General features: G+C 33.2%; 1 protein-coding gene across 4 annotated transcripts in view; it reads left to right on the forward strand.

Moving 5' to 3' along the window:
- The window catches only part of LOC143044198 (GTP-binding protein 1-like), a 29,431-nt gene that overhangs the window by 1,491 nt on the left and 13,093 nt on the right, over positions 1–14,847 (forward strand). Inside the window, exons 1-6 of one of the 4 annotated variants that reach the window (XM_076216099.1) lie at positions 2,401–2,441; positions 6,099–6,379; positions 6,932–7,040; positions 7,646–7,826; positions 8,149–8,395; positions 10,979–11,074. In XM_076216099.1, coding sequence (XP_076072214.1) covers positions 6,242–6,379; positions 6,932–7,040; positions 7,646–7,826; positions 8,149–8,395; positions 10,979–11,074 — 771 coding nt within the window. In that variant the 5' untranslated portion in view covers positions 2,401–2,441; positions 6,099–6,241. Of the gene's footprint in view, positions 1–2,400; positions 2,442–2,486; positions 2,731–5,078; positions 5,129–6,098; positions 6,380–6,931; positions 7,041–7,645; positions 7,827–8,148; positions 8,396–10,978; positions 11,075–14,847 lie in introns of those variants that run through there. The other 3 variants (XM_076216098.1, XM_076216100.1, XM_076216101.1) reach the window with 3 other exon arrangements.

Below are 14,847 nucleotides of genomic sequence, written 5' to 3' on the forward strand. Positions count from 1 at the left end.
AATCTAAACAGTGGCAAATCACCTGATGAGTACGGACTATGTGCAGAACATCTAAAACTTGCTAAAGAAACAGTCACACCGACGCTTACAAAGATATTTAACAACATACTCATTAACAGAACTGTCCCAATCGAATTCAAGTCCGGAATTCTAACTCCAGTACTTAAAAAGGAAAAAAATCAATGCCTAGTCTCCAGCTATAGAGGAATCACTGTAACCCCGGTAATATCTAAACTCCATGAACTCTGTATCCTTGGCAAACTCAGTATTACTCCTAACACTGATCTACAATTTGGATTTACAGAAGGGCTATGTCCTCTAATAGCTAGTCTTATTATATCAGAATGCAAATGTGAACGGAAAAACAACACTCTCTATCTGGCTACTGTTGATGTCCAATCTGCCTTTGATGTAGTCCAGCATCTGATACTCCATGACAAAACGCTAGATAGGAAGATACACCCAGATCTATGGTTTGTCATCAAAGATCTATACTCTGGCCTTACTTCCAAAGTCAAATGGCAAGGAGAACTTAGTGACAGTTTTAATATACTCCAAGGAGTCAGGCAGGGTGGAATATTGTCAACTCATCTGTATAAAATATTTGTAGAGGATCTCCTTGTAGAATTAGAGAAAAACGCAACAGGATTCAGTCTGGGAGATATATACTGTGGAACGCCAACCTGTGCTGACGACATCGCTCTGATAAGCTCTGATCCAGCAGAACTACAAATAATGCTAAACACCATTGGAAGATATGCAAATCAACACCATTACAATATCCACCCAACAAAATCTAAAGTCATCTGCTACGGATCTGCAAAGAATATCAGAACAAACACCTGGAACTTATCAGATAATGTAATTGAACTCTCCAATGAAACTACTCATTTAGGCCTAAAAAGATCAAGCAAAAAAGAAAATGAAGTAAATATAGAAGACCGTGTAAAATCTGCTCGAAGAACAAAATATGCCCTTATGAATTCAGGACTGCATGGTACAAATGGATTAAGCCCTAAAATCTCCTACACAATATATAGGACATATGTGCTACCAAGACTTCTATATGGTCTTGAAATCCTTTCTTTAACAAAAACTCAGATTCAGATCCTGGAGAGGTTCCATATTGGGACACTGCGTGTAATACAAGCTCTTGCCACAAGAACAGCAAAACCTGCGGTATACTTACTTCTCGGAGTTCTCCCTGTAGAAGCAGAAATTCACAAGAGAAAATTGACATTTTTACATTCCCTTACAACCTGCTCCAACAATAAAATAAAAGAAATCATCAACAGACAAATTGCAGTGAACTTTGACAACAACAATAGCTTCTTCTTCCAATCTGCCTTATTACTAGCAAAATATAATCTACCGGATATCTTTGACAAAAACATTCCAATTCCATCAAAACTATCCTGGAAGAAATTAGTAAAAACAGAAATCTCATCCTTCTGGACCCTCAGACTCAAAGAGGAAGCTCACCAAATGTCTTCTTTAAAGTTCTTAAACCTCAACTTTGGCAACGCAAACTCAACTCATCCTGTATGGGACTCAGTAGAGCAGAATCTGATAGAGATTCGAAAAGCCTCGACTAAAGTAAGGATGCTGACAGGGACTTACATGGTGCAAGCCGACAAACACAAGTTCAGCCAATACACGATTGACCCCACATGCCTGCTATGCCACAGGGAAATAGAGGATATCTTGCATGTTCTTACACAGTGTCCTGTTCTATGCAAAGAGAGAAAAGAATACTTCACACCCATTAAACAACTTGTGACTGAAAACTCTCCTCCTGGAACATGGGAACTGCTATTTAACAATAAACTAGCAGTTACGCAACTTGTATTGGACTGTACAAAATATATGAAACAACTTGGATTCAAAGAAGAGTTAATTCTTAAGCTAGAAACGTTTACCAGACACTTTTGTTTCAAGCTTCATTACAGAAGAATATCTCTACTGAAAAAGTTAGACGGCTGACAGTTATAATTAAGATATGGATGCTGAAACATAGACAATGAAAAAGTGAAACAGTAGTTAAACTTTTGTAAATTGTCATTAATGTTACTATACATATAGATCACTATGTTTTGTAGCAAATATTTATTGTTATAAAGCTCTTAAGAAAGCTATTTTCTGGTAATATGATTGACTAATTATCTGAGTTATATGACTTCTGTAGATCGGTTTATTATTTTTATGTACATAATTTTATATTTTTATATGCTATGATTCGGTTTTCTTTTTCTACAATTCACTGTCTATGTATAGCGCACCACCACTGGATTTTACCTTGATGTAATATATTTTATCCCTGTTTCTTCCCCCTTTTTTTAATATTTTAATATTACCCGTTAAGGGGTGTTCCTTATAATAGGAAGCTTATACGAAGAAAAGAAAGATGACATGGTGGCGCAACGCAATGTTTTCTTTATAAGGTATAATCCATAATGCAAAGTTCATATTGCCGGTGTATTGCATCAGCGTCGGCAATTAAGTCCTATAAAATAATTTTTCATTGGAAAACTTTAAATATAGTTAGTAGATTGGTGAAATACGTGTCGATTCCCATATGCGAACGCACATGTTGCCAGCTGGGAAAAAGTGTACAACACCAATAACCTGATAAACGATTCTTAAAACTAAAATGGAATAATAGAAAATGTAATATTTTAGGGATATCCTAATAGCTTTTATTAGGAAATTTCAAATGGTTACCTGAGAAATGTGAGTATTTCTATGAAGAATAAAAATACATCAGGATTGGATCTACATGTACACATGTAAATCTTAATTGCTAGTAAACTATTTGAGGGCTTTAGTCACTCTATTCAATGATTAAACATACTTTTCTTGGTCATCAATCAGCCTTTATTGATTTGGCTTAAAATATATACCTGCAAACAGCATGATTTACAGCTTAATTTTTACTTTCATTTTCTTTTTTCAGTATACATTCACATTGATCTAAAAATATAGTAATAATTGCATACATATGTACATGTATCATCTTCTTCTTCTTCTTTATAATTCAGCACTCCATCAACAGAGTACTTGTATGAATCTTTAGTGGTTTTAGTGGTTTGTATGGGCCTGAAGGAGTAAATATGTGAATGTTGACGTGTTCTTGTATCAGATTGTGTAAGTAGGTCTGTCGGATATATGGCTACAAGATGATGTATAATTTTGTAGAGGAAAATGATGCGGGTTCTAATTCGCCTTTTCTCAAGTGTTGCCCAATTTAGAGTTTGTAGCATTTCAGTGACTGAGCTGGTGTTATGGTATCTGTTGCAGGTGTACCTTGCTGCTCTGCGCTGGACCATCTCAAGTTGGTGTGTTTGAGATTTGGTGTGCGGGTCCCAGACGCAGCTGCTGTATTCTAGCTTTGGTCTTACAAGTGCAATGTATGCTTTTTCTTTGACTGTTTTTGAGTTGACTTTTAGATTCCTTTTAATAAAGTTCAGCTTTTGTGTGGCTGCAGCTGTGATATTGTTTACATGTTTGTTCCATTTTAGATCAGTTTGTATAGTAATTCCCAGATATTTTGTGGATGTTTCTTTTTGAAGTACATGTTGGTGGAGAGTATAGTCAAAATTTAATGGATTTTTCTTAGTTGTTATCTGAAGGACTGAGCACTTGTCTGGATGGAATGACATGAGCCAGTCCTTTTCCCATTTTGCAGCTGATGTGAGATCTTCTTGCAGTTTTTGTGTGTCTTCTTTGTTTTGTATTGTTTTATAAATTATGCTATCATCTGCAAATAATCTGAGGGTACTGTGTTTGATGTATTCGTTAAAGTCATTTATGTATACAAGGAAAAGGATCGGACCCAAAACTGTTCCTTGGGGAACACCAGATGTTACGTTTATTTTGTCTGACTGAACACCATCAATAATCACTGTTTGTGTCCGAGATGTGAGAAAATCTTCTATCCATTTTAAGGTGTTGTCATCAATGCCATAATGTTTCAGTTTGTAAAGAAGTCTTTTGTGAGGAACTTTGTCAAAGGCTTTGGCAAAGTCCATCACAATTATGTCGGTTTGGATGTTACTGTTGTTATTTTTTGCTAGTTCTTGGATGAATGATACTAGTTGGGTTTCGCATGATCTATTTGCTCGAAATCCGTGTTGAAGGTCGTACAAAATATTGTTATTTTCTAGATGGTCCATCATACTACTGGCTATTATGTGTTCCATGATCTTACAAAGTATGCATGTGAGAGATATGGGTCTATAATTTATTGCGTTGTGTTTATCACCTTTTTTAAAAACAGGACAGACATTTGCATGTTTCCAATCTTCATGTAGTTGCATGTACCATAAGACATCTTTGGGAGCCTCTATTGTTTACAAAATGTAAAATTGAAATCAGGGGTCAATTTTCCTTTTCGCCACCTCTTTTGCCAAAACATTGATACATTTTCATGACTTTTGCCACTTTCATTTTTGTTTTCCCCACTGAAATAATCATATTTTTTATTTAAATTCTTTCCAACTAAAAAAACAAAAAATCATTTTGCCATACTGTTGTCTTATAATTATCCAAACATTTTTAATAAATGAAAAATCAATAATAAAACAAACGTTTACTTCCAGACCATTGTCATAAGAAAATGAGGAGACGTAGTACTATGTCTCAAGATGTTGCTTAAACCATGGTGAAGTACATGTACACTCAATAATACAACAATTTGAATCAAAGTTGTAAATAAATCCTTAAGGTGACATGTGTCGCTATTTAACACACCATTTCATCTGACATGTTCATGTAACAATACAAACAACATTTTTTATTCATTAGTCCATTGTTGCCAATAGCTATAAAATGCAATCAGCTGATTATTGATTTTCTATCAATATCGTAACAAATCAATGTACATGATGTAAATCCTGAATCAATGAGTGATTAGGGATAAGTCCAAGAAAAAGGAAACCTGAAGTACAGTAAGCAATATGGACTAAATCGAACTTTTATATTTTTATCTCCAAATTTTTTTGCCATTAATGATTTTATGAATTTTGATCACCACAATTTTCATATTTTTGCATGATGCAAAAGTGGAGACTGCCAGTGGAATTCCTTATTGAAATACAATGTAGCTACTATATATGGACTTGAGGTAATGGTAAGTTTGCTCTCAGACTGTAATTCAAAAGATATCATAAACTACATGTCTTAAAGGTTGAAGAAAGATCACAGACAGATCTTGAGTAATTCTCTTAGTCTATGGACATGATGTAAAAATAATAATTGAGTTATCTTTCTTGAAGCAAAATTCTCATATTCAAAGGTGCTCCTAGATACATTTTTACATGTACAATGTACATGCAGTGTCAATTCTTGCTTAGACCAAATAGAAATATATGTGTACATGTAGATCCAGTCACCTGACTGTTCCTAGTTTGAACCACCTGACCTTAAAACTTTTTTTCATTTCTAAAAAATAGATTTTCAAACGAAAATTTTGATATTGTTATGGTTAAAATGCAGCAAATTCATAACAGAATGAAACAAAATTAACTAAAAAAGTAACACAACTGTTCATTTTGCATCCAATTACTTGTAAATTGGCGACCTTCTGGTTTGGTCATACATTGTTTCATATAACCATGTATATACATGTAATACTGAATTCAAATTCAGAACAAACAATTTTTTTACGGATTTGGCAATCAAAAATAAAAATTAAGAAAAAAAATTGCTGACCTACCGACCCTATTTTTTAAAAGGATGTAACTGGAACCACACATATATTTTTATTTGGCCTAATATGAGATACATTGTGTTGACATGGTTCATTAAAATGCTGCAAACACACAATCACTTCTCTGTCAAGTCTGACAACTTCTCATCAATTTAAAAAAGAGAAAAAAGGGAAGTAACTTTTCCCTTTGATTCTGAAGTACAAATGTAGTTGTGATCATGTCCCTAGGTTTGCATGTTCAATTGCATAATCCTTGTCTCAGAGATGATCACAAGTGGAATTTATTGGCAGACTATATATAGACATAAACATGATAAATAACAAAATCAAACATGTAAGACTTGTCTAATTCAATGAATACATTGTTCATTAAGATTTTTTTTAATTTCAGGTAACAACTTGTCTTACCCAAAAGACATTAAACAAATCAGTTATAAAATCAAAAGTGTGCAAATTTTGAAATATACCATCGCTATAAAACAACTGTCTGCAAGATTTTTATAACAAAAGAAAAAGAAAAAAAATATTTAAAAAATGGCAGCGGCAGTTGACATGCCGTCGCCAGCAATCAGTCCTAGAGACCCAGAACTGGACACAGCTGAAGACCCTGAGGGGAATTTGTTTACCCCAGGACATGACATTGAAGTAGATGCCTCACCACTCACTTCAAAGGTATTTATTTACATTTATATCTATATTTGGTAACATTCATAAAATTGGACATTTGAATGTGACAAAAGGATATGTGGGTTATATACATCAACATGATCAAAGAAAAAGCAACCAAAAGAGACAAACAGCCCAAGACATCTATAAATTTGATCTTGAACAAAAGAGGAGAGTCCATACAATATGTCAAGCTCTAAATCATTTAGACAAATTTTGTATGAATTTAACTTTTAAGTATGAAAGATTTGCCATCATCACCCAATTCTTGTAAAAAAACACCATTAAGAGTTTATCGTATAGTATGTGACAACCTGAGATTCATGGGTTGGGAAAAGCACATGAATATGTGGAAGTGTCAAACAAGGTTTTTAATGTTTTGTTTTTCTAAATTAAACATGGATGTACATGTAATACACAGACACTTTATTTATTTTTATGTCTAGGGCATGTATAGATGTATATTCTGTTTAAACATATATTTAAAGCAATAGTTAAAGCTATTAAGTCTCAAACTTAGGAGGGTAAACATTTATAATTTTGACAATTTGATTTCAGACATCTTTCATCAGTCCTAATCATGAAGAATATGAATATATTTGTGATGTGATCAAGGACAGAATAGAAGAAGGACAAGGGGAGACAATCTATGAAATAGGAACTGGAGGTAAACATTTCATTTTTATTTAAGCATTTTAAGGACAGGATTATAGTTACCATTTGAAGGGAAAAAATGTCTGACTAAATGTATGATGAAATCGATTATGTACATATCTATACAAAAATTAGGAAATATATTAAAAACTCCAATCATGCAACTATCTACCAGACTCCAAAATGACTTTGATTTAAGCAATTAAATGTCACTGTATGGCCTTCAAAAAAGGTATCAAAATGCATACCATATATCATGTATATTGAGATATAAAATGTGCATACTTCCAAATGGGAAAAAATTGAAATAAGTAAACAAACAGGTTGATATATGACAAACAATAAATGATAATGTATCACAAACTATCTGTCTATATTAAAAAGAAGATGTGGTATGATTGCCAATGAGACAACTATCCACAAAAGACCAAAATGACACAGACATTAACAACTATAGGTCACCGTACAGCCTTCAACAATGAGCAAAGCCCACAACGTCTAGTTGTTTTCCATTTGCTTGATTAACTTTTTATTTTGCCAATTGATTAAGGACTTTCTGTTTTGAATTTTTCCTTGAATGTTCAGTATAGTATATTTTTGGTTTTTTTTTATTTTTAGATGGAGAAACACCCGGTCTAAATGAAGAAGATCTCCAGGCTAGTGCAGCTACATTGAAAATGATCGCTCAAACTCTAGGTTTGGAAATGGTTCTGTTAAGGGACAAACGAGAAGTAGATGGGTGTGTTCATGAGTATCTTTTGAGAAAAAAGTTAGAACCATTGGACTTCATGGAAGTTAGGTAAATAAAGATCACTACAGTAGAGAATATAATTATACATTGTAATTAATATGATTTTGGATTATTTTTTTTATATAACTCAGTTTTCTCAGTTAACAAAGGTTTGAAAGGGCATTAATCTGTCTAACAAGCCAAATGTATTGATAAATATTTCGCCAACATTTTATATGAACATATACTATTTTGGAAACAAAATATTTTTGCTGTGTATTTGTTTACACTATTTGTTTGGTATAGTTGACCACTCTGAACTGATCCCTTCAAGAATGTCAACTTGATTTGTAACGACAAAAACTTGGATAATTCTTTTTCTAACTTTTAGGGTTGCCGTAGTTGGAAATGTAGATGCAGGAAAAAGTACTTTACTTGGTGTATTGACACACGGGGAATTAGATAATGGTAGAGGACATGCAAGACAGAAATTATTCCGACACAAACACGAGATGGAATCTGGGAGAACAAGTAGCGTAGGGAATGATATCTTAGGGTTTGATGCCACAGGAAAAGTGGTCAATAAACCAGAACATGGGAACTTAGATTGGGTCAGAATCTGTGAAGAATCAGCGAAGGTATGAAACTCATTAAAACTTTACCAGTGTTGATATACTCTATAAAGCAGTGAATAATTACAGCTATATAAAAGATATCCAATACTTATAGCTTGAGCCAATACTGCGAAAGTGAGAAAAGCTATCGAGTTGAGATGACCAATGATAATCTTTTTATACGACCGCAAAATTTGAAAATTTTTTCGTCGTATATTGCTATCACGTTGGCGTCGTCGTCGTCCGAATACTTTTAGTTTTCGCACTCTAACTTTAGTAAAAGTGAATAGAAATCTATGAAATTTTAACATAAGGTTTATGACCACAAAAGGAAGGTTGGGATTGATTTTGGGAGTTTTGGTCCCAACATTTTAGGAATAAGGGGCCAAAAAGGGCCCAAATAAGCATTTTCTTGGTTTTCGCACTATAACTTTAGTTTAAGTTAATAGAAATCTATGAAATTTTGACACAAGGTTTATGACCACAAAAGAAAGGTTGGGATTGATTTTGGGAGTTTTGGTTCCAACGGTTTAGGAATTAGGGGCAAAAAAAGGGCCCAAATAAGCATTATTCTTGGTTTTCGCACAATAACTTTAGTTTAAGTAAATAGAAATCTATGAAATTTAAACACAAGGTTTATGACCATAAAAGGAAGGTTGGTATTGATTTTGGGAGTTTTGGTCCCAACAGTTTAGGAATAAAGGGCCCAAAGGGTCCAAATTAAACTTTGTTTGATTTCATCAAAAATTGAATAATTGGGGTTCTTTGGTATGCCGAATCTAACTGTGTATGCAGATTCTTAATTTTTGGTCCCGTTTTCAAATTGGTCTACATTAAGGTCCAAAGGGTCCAAAATTAAACTTAGTTTGATTTTAACAAAAATTGAATCCTGGGGGTTGTTTGATATGCTGAATTTAGAAATGTACTTAGATTTTTAATTATTGGCCTAGTTTTCAAGTTGGTCCAAATGGGGGTCCAAAATTAAACTTTGTTCATCAAAAATTGAATAAATGGGTTCTTTGATATGCCAAATCTAACTGTGTATGTAGATTCTTAATTTTTGGTCCAGTTTTCAAATGGTCTACATTAAGGTCCAAAGGGTCCAAAATTAAACTAAGTTTGATTTTAACAAAAATTAAATTCTTGGGCTTATTTGATATGCTTTATCTAAATATGTACTTTGATTTTTGATTATGGGCCCAGTTTTCAAGTTGGTCCAAATCAGGATTCCATATCAAGTATTGTGCAATAGCAGATATTTTCAATTGAACAGTATTGCACAATAGCAAGAAATATCTAATTGCACAATATTGTGCAATAGCAATTAATTTTCAATTGGAGTTATCTTTCTTTGTATAGAATAGAAGTTGATAATATATGTTGGAAATTTGCCAGACATGACTGATGTCATTTTCTATTTTTATTTGCCAATAACTTTATGTAAATAACTTCATTGGAAATTTGCCAATATAAAATGTTGCTGATGAAGCTTTTTTTCCTTATCTTATCTAAAATGTTTTTAGATAATGTATGTTGGACATTTGCCAGACATGACTATGATGTCATTTTCTATTTTTATTTGCCAATAACTTTATGTAAATAACTTCATTGGAAATTTGCCAATATAAAATGTTGCTGATGAAGTTTTTTTTATTGTTTTATACAATAAACAATGTATATTCACTTTTACTACCAACCAATCTTTACCATTCAGTGATAACAAGCACTTTATTTTACATTTAAATATTTTATGATATATTTAAAAGAGTAGTTATTGTTGCAAACTCCATTAGAAATTTGAATTGATATCAGTTTTGGAAAAAGGGAAACGGGGATGTGAAAAAAAAGGGGGGGTTTAAATTTTTCTCATTTCAGATTTCATAAATAAAAAGAAAATTTCTTCAAACATTTTTTTGAGAGGATTAATATTCAACAGCATAGTGAATTGCTCAAAGGCAAAAAAAATATTTTAAGTTCATTAGACCACATTCATTCTGTGTCAGAAACCTATGCTGTGTCAACTATTTAATTTTAGATTTAAAAAGTTTGAAGAAGAAATCTTTAATTGATTTGTAAAATCTTGACATTTGTTTTGTGTAAAAAAAAACATGTAATGTCAAAAATTTGATCACAATCCAAATTCAGAGCTGTATCACGCTTGAATGTTTTGTCCATACTTGCCCCAACTGTTGAGGGTTCGACCTCTGCGGTCGTATAAAGCTGCGCCCTGCGGAGCACCTGGTTATCACTTATTACCGATGATGAAATTTTTAATTGCATTGACAATGGCATGTGCACCCTTAGTTTCTAGCAATAATTTTTCATACCCCTCTACTGTTTTAGTAAGACCAAAGGAAAATTGTGTAAAATAGGGATCATTTATTTTAGCACTTATTATGATAATGCCTGGTTTTTTTTATGGGTTTATAGTATGATTTATATTTTAAATCCATAAAAGGATAGGAGCAAATATACTTCAATACACAAAACAAATAGTTTCTACATTTGTATCATATTATTTTATGTATGTTGTTCAGCATGTTCAGGTGTAAAATTAAAGATAATAATAATGAGAGTGAATAACTCATGTTATGCTTTGTTTTGTAGGTGATAACATTTATAGATTTAGCAGGCCACGAAAAGTACTTAAAGACAACAGTGTTTGGTATGACTGGACATGCGCCTGATTTTGCAATGTTAATGGTAGGAAGCCTTTTATTTATTTTTATTTACGCCCCAAACATGACGGAGCGGGCATTAAGTTTTACTCTTCGCCATTTGTATTTATGTCTGTACATCCAAAAGTTTGTTCTGTTCACTTACTTTTATTTGTGTCAACCAAATGTATGAAACTTATACACAATGCTTATTATCACAAAACACAGATCAAGAGTGAATTTTTGTGGCGTCACTATAACTGTTCTAGAGTTGTGTCCCTTTTCATATGGAAAAAAATGATGAAATTGTCCGTTTTCTAACTTTAGTTTGCCTAAAGCTTATACACAAGGCCAAAATAAATTAATAGTGTGTTTCCGGTTTCCCGACCCTACCTCCGTTTTTGACGCCGACCCTAAACATTTTATTGACCAAAAAAAATAAAAATATTAAAAATCCGGATTTTTCAATCTGTCGGGATCCGACTTTTCGTTTAGAAAACTGCAGATCTTCAAAATGTTTGAAAGCAACCACCAATATGACCAGGTAAAGCGTTTTAAGAATCAAGATTTTGAATAAACAAGTATGGCTTTTCGACAACCGTGCAGCGTATTAGCTGTCAAATATGCGAAATTCCATCACATGGTTGCAAAATATAATGACATTAATTCCGGATAATTGCGATATGATGAATCTTTTTGAAGAACACCATGATGGACCTATAGACGAAAAAAATATGAAGTTGACGCATTTTGCTCAACTTCTTTGCACAGGACAGGTACAGGACGAAATTTTTAAAATAATGTATTCAATAGGAAGCAGGACAAATCGCCCCACTGGCAAAACGCCCCACTTTTTCACAAACTCGCCCCACTATTAAAAAAAATCGCCCCAAACGGGTTTACCAACTCGCCTCACTTGTGAAAAGGGTTAAATCCCGATAATTTTTCCCCGGTCAACTCTCCCCACTTATTGAAAAAAAGGTAAAATCTACTTCAATATATAATTTCCAGGTCTTCCAACTAGCCCCACTCAGAGACATATATGTGTATATATGTCTCTCTCTGCCCCACTTAAATGAAAACTAATTTACACAGAATACCAAAAAAAAAGAAATGTATTAAACCATTATTTGTTAAGTTGAATGATGTTTAACATTCTTAAAATATAATTGCAAATACATTTTCGTATCATTCATTGGAGAATAACTTTATACTTTTAAGCTTAGTTGTATAACAATTGAAAAGAAACCTGTTAATTGTATCATATAAATCATACAATTGAAGGATTTCAATTAACAGCAATTTGATGTTATAGCACCTCACCAAGGTTTTCATAAGTATTGAAGTGGGGCAGGGACATAGATATACAACGGGATTGCATCTTTTTTCATAAGTGGGGCGAGTTGACACTAATAAATTCATTGTGGTTTATCTATTTGTCCCGAGTGGGGCTAGTTGGCAAACCTTATTTCAGAGGGATTTCAACCCTTTTCATAAATGGGGTATGTTGTTCAATCTTTTTGCAATGGGATTTTACCCTTTTTTCATAAGTGGGGCGAGTTAGTAAACAAGAGTGGGGCGATTTTTTATAAAGTGGGGCGAGTTTGTGAAAAAGTGGGGCGATTAGGAGTGGGGCAATTTGCCAGTGGGGCGATTTGTCATGGATTCATTCAATATATATACATATATTAACAAAATCTCGTTTTTTACCTGTGCTTCTTTGGACCAAAAGTCAGAATTGTTTCAGGATGGACAGACTGTATCTAATTCTGTCGGTTAATTGACAAATATTTTAAAAGTAAAATGAGATCAATTTAATTCTAAAATCAAATTCCATCTTTTTTTTAGTAAAAAATGCTCTTATGAATGTTGTAAACAATTGTTCTCAGGACGCAACTTAAACGGCTGTTTTTTGCTTTGGAGCATTTGACAGTTTGAGTTAATGACGGCAAATGGGCAGACAATGTGTAATGAGAAATAGAAAGCTTTCCCCAGTAGGCAGACATGGTGTATGATTCATGTTCATTTATAAATGAATCTGCCCTGGCACCATGTCTTCTTTCATTCTATAATATTTCTCTGGCTAGTCCCACAACAGTTTATATTAGAGAAGAAAAATGCATGTCCTATTAATATCAACAATTTTTTTTCAATACATTTAATAAGGCAAATATTTCGCACTCTCACTCTTCTCAAAACCTGGAATTTTAATATTGTCAGAACACCACTCGACAAGATTTAAGTCTGTCAAACATCAAAACACATCTATATATTAAATACAGAGGGTGCAAGAGTATTACCCCTCGAAAAATCATAATAAACTGCTGCTTAGCATCAATTTGCAATGTGTTTCACTACTGAAAAAAAAAGGATAGGAATCTGTTCCCACATGTATACCCTGTGTTTCATTTACATTGTTAGGTTAACGAGGCCAAACATAATAATACTATGCCAGATTTTTCGCTGCCATTTTTGCTTTAAGATAATTAATCGGCAAGAACACATTTCTATTACGACCCACGAAATGCATAAAATTTGCATTAGTTTATTTTCATATTTCTTACACAGAAAATTAAAAAAAGCTGAAGATTTAAGTGCTATTCTACATATCAAAAAAAAACATGCAGGCAAATGATTTCATTTGTAACCTTTTTATACGACCGCAAAAATTTTAATTTTTTGGTCGTATATTGCTATCACGTCGTTGGCGTCGTCGTCGTCCGAATACTTTTAGTTTTCGCACTCTAACTTTAGTAAAAGTGAATAGAATCAATGAAATTTTAACACAAGGTTTATGACCACAAAAGGAAGGTTGGGATTGATTTTGGGAGTTTTGGTCCCAACATTTTAGGAATTGGGGGCCAAAAAGGGCCCAAATAAGCATTTTCTTGGTTTTCGCACTATAACTTTAGTTTAAGTGAATAGAAATCTATGAAATTTTGACAAAAGGTTTATGACCACAAAAGGAAGGTTGGGATTGATTTTGGGAGTTTTGGTTCCAACAGTTTAGGAAATAAGGGCCAAAAAAGGGCCCAAATAAGCATTATTCTTGGTTTTCGCATAATAACTTTAGTATAAGTAAATAGAAATCAATGAAATTTTAACACAAGGTTTATGACCACAAAAGGAAGGTATGGATTGATTTTTATACGACCGCAAAATTTGAAAAAATTTTCGTCGTATATTGCTATCACGTTGGCGTCGGCGTCGTCGTCGTCCGAATACTTTTAGTTTTCGCACTCTAACTTTAGTAAAAGTGAATAGAAATCTATGAAATTTTAACACAAGGTTTATGACCACAAAAGGAAGGTTGGGATTGATTTTGGGAGTTTTAGTCCCAACATTTTAGGAATTAGGGGCCAAAAAGGGCCCAAATAAGCATTTTCTTGGTTTTCGCACTATAACTTTAGTTTAAGTAAATAGAAATCTATGAAATTTTGACATAAGGTTTATGACCACAAAAGAAAGGTTGGGATTGATTTTGGGAGTTTTGGTTCCAACAGTTTAGGAATTAGGGGCCAAAAAAGGGCCCAAATAAGCATTATTCTTGGTTTTCGCACAATAACTTTAGTTTAAGTAAATAGAAATCAATGAAATTTAAACACAATGTTTATGACCACAAAAGGAAGGTTGGTATTGATTTTGGGAGTTTAGGTCCCAAATTTTAGGAATTAGGGGCCAAAAAGGGACCCAAATAAGCATTTTTCTTGGTTTTCGCACCATAACTTTAGTATAAGTAAATAGAAATCTATGAAATTTAAACACAAGGTTTATGACCATAAAAGGAAGGTTGGTATTGATTTTGGGAGTTTTGGTCCC

The sequence above is a fragment of the Mytilus galloprovincialis genome, chromosome 9 (genome assembly GCF_965363235.1).
Source record: "Mytilus galloprovincialis chromosome 9, xbMytGall1.hap1.1, whole genome shotgun sequence".
Classification (NCBI taxonomy): Eukaryota; Metazoa; Mollusca; class Bivalvia; order Mytilida; family Mytilidae; genus Mytilus; species Mytilus galloprovincialis.